This window comes from Sceloporus undulatus, chromosome 1 (genome assembly GCF_019175285.1).
Source record: "Sceloporus undulatus isolate JIND9_A2432 ecotype Alabama chromosome 1, SceUnd_v1.1, whole genome shotgun sequence".
In the NCBI taxonomy this organism is placed as follows: domain Eukaryota; kingdom Metazoa; phylum Chordata; class Lepidosauria; order Squamata; family Phrynosomatidae; genus Sceloporus; species Sceloporus undulatus.
The window spans coordinates 319,916,997-319,922,758 of NC_056522.1; the positions used below are offsets into that span (position 1 = coordinate 319,916,997).

Consider the following 5,762-nt stretch of genomic DNA (forward strand, 5'->3'; position numbering starts at 1 on the left):
GGGGGGGGCCTGCCAGTGCTGGAGGACCCCCTGGAGGGCCCCAGTGACGGCACCAGGCCTTCCAGAGGCCCCCAGCCACCATGGGAGCCCGCCTGGAGGGCCCCAGAGACGGCAAAATGGCGGCGCCCATAGCCCCAGAGGCCGCTATGGGCGCCGCCATTTTTTTGCCCAAAATGGCGGCGAAGTCTCGCGCGACCTCGCCGCCATTTTGCCGCCCAAAATGGCGGCGCCCAGAGCGGCGAAAAGCCGCGACGGGCGGCGGCGGCGGCAGCGGCAGGGGCAGCCGGGGGCCGGCGGCCAGGCCTTCGCGGGCCGCATCCGGCCCGCGGGCCGGCAGTTGCCGACCCCTGACTTAGGGAGTGCTCACTATTAAGCAGTATAGAAATGTAAATGCTATTGCTTGCTATTGCTACATAGCCCATTTTCTACTTCATGTACAAAAATGAAAAAAGCATAGTTTCTAAGGGGGTGGCACATTCCACGTGAGAGAACATTAAGCAAAACCATGTAACTCTGCACTTTTCTTAACGTCCTACTGTTCTAGGTTAGTGCTAATGTGCCAGACTGAAAACACCTCAGATGTAAGCATGCATCCATTGTGTATATATCAGCCAGGACCCTAATCCAATGGGGCTCGAGCATGCACACTTTTTGCCTTACGCGGGGGGGAGGGGTCTGGAACGGATCCCCTGCATAAGGCAAGGGCCCACTGTATATCTGTAAACATCCACAACGGATATTCATTGTTCATAATGGGCATCTAGCTTGATAAGAATGATATCTAGTTTATTTGAGAGTACAAGTTCTTTCTTAACAGCATGGTCTGGATCTTATAAGTTGGGAACAGCTTTATCAGCGTAAGAGTTGTTATAAAACAACTGTCTTGATACATAGGAGACTGACACTTTGGTCAGTCTGGCTTCTTTTTCTCCCGAGCCAGTTTTACATCCTTCCCAGCCTCCATTCATCCAATCAACTCAGAGATCTTTACTAGTTTCCACTTATGTAAACAATGTTAATTTGTTTATATGAACATTTATTCTCTTCCAATCAGACCAAAGATCTCAGTGGTCTTTCCTCTCTGACAGGTCACCTGGAGACCAGTGGTTCCTGGTGGCCTTCCAGCAGATTGTATCGGCCATCTGACACTAGTAATCCTTTGTAGTTAGTTGGGTTCATTATGACTCAGTTAGCCTGGTACAGACAGGCCCTATGCTGCATGCCCATGACGTGCTAAGGTTGCTTGGGGGTGGGGTGTACACACGCCCGCAACCCTAGCACATCATGGGCATGCTGCAGCTGCATAGTACCATCCAGATGGTGTGAGCAGCGATGACGTGCCAGCAGTGTAGCCTCCAAACAGGGCTGCGCTGCTGGGACATCATCGCACCGTTTCTGGTGCTTTGGGGCGGTGGAAGTGCACTGCGCAATTTGGTTGCTGCAAGGAGAGGCACCAGGGAGGTCCCTCTTTTTGGTGCTCTGTACCGTGCCTTAGTTATATTGTTTCAATCCATTCCTTCATAATGCCAGTAATTCATATTGTTATTATGGCATAATTGAAAGTGTACTGGCAGGGCATTAGCCATATTTCCAGGACAGGTTACCTGAAACTCAGTATTTCTGTTATTGCAGCATTGTTAAGATGGAATTTCCCAGCAGAGAGGGTCCTCTCTGGGTTTAGCTCCTCCTATTTGCTCCTGTAGGCAGGGACTATAAACAAAAGACCGGCCCCTATATGGGGAGGAACTAGCCCCCCTGAGCCCCAATCTTGTTCCTGCCTATGCTCCTAGCAGGATGTGTCTCTTCGAGCCAGCAAAGTTTTTTCCTTCTCCAAAAGCGACTGCTCCTGCCAGTACAGTTTGGATTGTGCTGTACTGTAGTAACAATATGAATTACTGGTATTGTGGATGATGTGGTGGCAGTAAAAGAAAATTGTTCAAATATTTCTCATATATATATACATATCATCATATTACTTCTAGTAATATTTCCTTGGCTGAACAAAACAAAACATATAGTCTAGAAAGGCTTATAGTCTTTGGCGTATACTGGAGTATAATGGAAATTTGATTTGTTTTTCTGTCACACTTAATTTCCTCATACTCTTTTCAGGCACTGAAGAGACATCTTCTCTACTACAAATTGCCAAATAAAGACAGCCCATTGGGGTTTGACCTTTATGAAGAGCTTCCTGCCATTCGACTGAAATACCTGTGTGATGTTACTAAGACAGAACATAAGTGACAAACCCGTTGAGAAGAATCATGGCAACTGACTGGAGAACTGAGGGGCAGTTCTGTGAAGATTTTAGAAAAGTCTGGTCACTACCTGGTTGGTTGCTTGAGCCTGCCAGAAGTCTCTGTACTGTCAGCCTTAGACTGTCTTGATTTTGCAAGAACCTTAGATTATTGTTTTATTTCCTGTCTCTAGGCGGTTTTCACAAAAACTTTAAAAAGTGGGAAAAAATAGAGAAACAATTATATGTACCAACATAGAAGACTATTGATTTTTAAAAAATATTTTATTATGATTTTTTAAAAGAAAAATAAAATATGGTAGTAATATGGGATATTTTCAATATGAGCACTTAATTTTCACACCTTGACTGAAATGCTAGCCTAAGAAGCAGGATTATATTTATCTGGAAGACAAATGTCTAAATTTAAAATGTTCAGGAAAGACCAAAATCCAGTTCTTAGTCTAAACTATCCAAACTATAGTAGATCCATTTAATTGGGGTGAAACAGACAGGCAGGAAGGAACAGCTTGAAACCGCCCCTTCTGAAGATGGATTGTGGCTGCAGCAACCACACACCATGGCCCCAATCTGCCTTGAAGCTGGCCCAAAAGAAGCGGCAAAGATCTGCTCCTTTTGGAGCTAGAAAAAAGCCAACTTTTGCAGCTCTGCTGCAGCTCGATGGTGGCTTCAAGCTACTTCGGTGGCATGCAGCATATAAACATTGTGCCTCCAGAGCATCTTGAAACCGCCCACATCTGGGCAGCCAGGCACCTTCACGCTGGCTTCAAGGTGTGAGAGCTTGTGGCATGTAAATGCTGTGTTCCGATGACACCTGGGAGTGGGTTTTTTTCATATGTTTGTTCAGGCCCTTAGTGAAACTTATTTCGATGGTGACTTACCAAGTTCCTATTGATTCAGTGGAGCTATTCTAATTGGGGCTAACAATCAATGCAACTCTGCAAAATTGTTCTTGAGATAATGATTTGCAACTTACATACATGCTGGATTACACCTGCCATCATCCCCATGCTTCCTGTGGTGATGAGAGTCATAGTTCATTGTGTCTGAAGGGTGCACTTAACATGTTTTCTTGATGAAGCTGGTTGAACTTTGATTACAAGTGTCCTTGAGCACTTGTTGGAATCCTCTCTGTAGAAAGGAACATCTCTAGGAAAAGATCTGGGTTATATTATCTCTGCGATGCTGGCATTTCACAAATGTGGAGGGACTCTCCTCTGGGAAGAACTGTGCATGTTGAGTACTCAGAATTGTACTCTAACACACAGTGATAATAGTCCAGAAAGTGTTTACCATTTGACACGACTCCTTATATGACAAGGCAGTGAAGTATAGAGTTTGTGTCTTGAGTCCTAGTTTTGTAGGGAAAGGCAGGGTGCAGACACAGGTGTGAGAGCCAAAGTAGTATAATGGTCTGAGTAGTGGATTTGGATTCCATGAGACAAGGGTTCAAATCCTTGCTCAGCCATGGAAACCTGTTGGGTGAGGTAGTACATGACTATCTCCAAGCCTTGGAAGAAGATCTCCTTTGAATAAATCTCCTTTAAATAAATAATTCAAAGAAAGCTCTAGGATACAATTGCCATAAGCCAGAGTTAACATGGCCTATAACAAACCTAAGTCCTGCAGCTGTTCTGTGCCAGACATCTTACAAAACTACATTAGAAGTTTTCATCTTTTTATAAAGCCACCTGCTTCTCCCTCTCCCCCTCCCTGTCTCCCTGCATTAGCTGTTTTTTCTCTCTTTATTTTTGTAACCTCATTATTTTTAATAAAGTTATCATTTGCAGAACAGGATGTTTTGGCAGCTGCAACTACTATTGAAGGGAAAGAGAAACAAGTGTACGATTAGTTTTTGGAAAGGCAAACTGCAAGAAGTGGAGCACCCATGATCTAAAAGCTTGCCTAGAACTGCCAACTGCTGGGGTGAGGCGCAAATAATTTTTATGCAAGCAAAGATTCATGGTCAGGTTACAAGCCTTCTCTTTGATCTTTCCAAGATTAAAATTGAGAAAATGTGTGAATGACTTGTGCATTTTTTTTCAAGGACCTTCGAGTACAATTAGTACACTAATTTTCACAATTATAAGCTGTAAGCTGTTCAGCTTCCTGGTATTCCTTACCATTAGATGCATGGAATATAGTTGTTTTGGGTGCTAGAAAGTAAGACCTATCAATCTGCTATCAGGACTGAAAGACCAGGCCATTTTCATAGCCATGATCTTCTATAAAACATCCTAGAAATGCTGGATTTCTTTATTGCTCTGTAAGCTCCTGTGCCTTGGCAATCTGCAAAGCAGAGCTACATGCAAAAACCTTCCAGGGCTACAAATCAAAGCTCATTTCACTGTAAAACCTTCCTGGACTTTAAACAAATAGCTTGGAACCTTGCTAAAAGAACTCTTCTCTATATACATACCTGCCCAAGCTTTGACATCTGTTGGTGAGAATTTTTCTGCCAAACAACATAAGCAATGCAGTATGTTGGGATATGGATGACCTTCCTTCCTGTGGCATTCTGGTTGTGGAATACAACTCTTGGAGGTCCAATTGGCCCTCCACTATATGTTTTGAGGCACAGTGTCTCAGAACATGACAATATAAATAATAAATAAATAAAATCTTTATTTATATCCCGCCCTTCCAAAAAGATCAGGGCGGCTTACAACAATGCAAATGCATACAAATACAGATTAAAAACATAAGCATCAATAAAACACAATCTAAAACAATAGCAAAGGCCCCGATAGCCCATCCTCATGGCCACGGAAGAGGAGGGAGGCCCACAGGATATTTAGTCGGGGAATGCCTGTTTAAATAGGAAGGTTTTAAGATCCTTCCTAAATTGGGCCAGGGTGGTGGATGAGTGGAGTTCCGTGGGCAGCGTATTCCAAAGGGCTGGGGCAGCTGTGGTAAAGGCCCTTCTAGAAGTAGAAGCTAGCCTAGCCCCAGGCACCTTCAGTAGTTGCTGCCCAGATGTTCTGAGGGTGCGAGGCGGATTGTACGGGGAAAGGCGGTCCTTTAGGAATCCTGGACCCAAGCCATTTAGGGCTTTATAGGTAATAACCAACGCCTTATATTGAGCTCGTAAGCGAATAGGCAGCCAGTGGAGATCTTTAAGCACAGGTGTTATGTGGCTGGTCCTGGATACGCCAGTGACCAGCCGGGCTGCCATATTCTGTACCATTTGGAGCTTCCGAGTTTGGTATAAGGGTTGCCCCATGTAGAGTACGTTGCAGAAGTCCAATCTCGAAGTTACCAGAGCATGTACAACAGTTTCTAGGTCCCTCCGGTCCAGGTATGGGCACAGCTGGCGAATCAGCCGAAGCTGGTAACAAGTGCTCTTGACCGTCGCATTCACCTGAGCAGTCAGGTGGAGCGACGAGTCAAGAAGCACCCCCAGACTGCGCACGGAGTCCTTCACAGGGAGCGTGACCCCGCTCAGGACAGGTGGAACCACCGCCATTCCTGGACCGGGGGAACCTATCACTAGTACCTCCGTTTT

General features: G+C 45.0%; 1 protein-coding gene across 1 annotated transcript in view; it reads left to right on the top strand.

Moving 5' to 3' along the window:
• The window catches only part of RPAP1 (RNA polymerase II associated protein 1), a 77,792-nt gene extending 73,508 nt beyond the window's left edge, over positions 1–4,284 (top strand). Inside the window, 1 exon segment of the mRNA XM_042466780.1 lies at positions 2,113–4,284. Coding sequence (XP_042322714.1) covers positions 2,113–2,244 — 132 coding nt within the window. The 3' untranslated portion in view covers positions 2,245–4,284.
• The last annotated feature ends 1,478 nt before the right edge of the window (positions 4,285–5,762 follow it).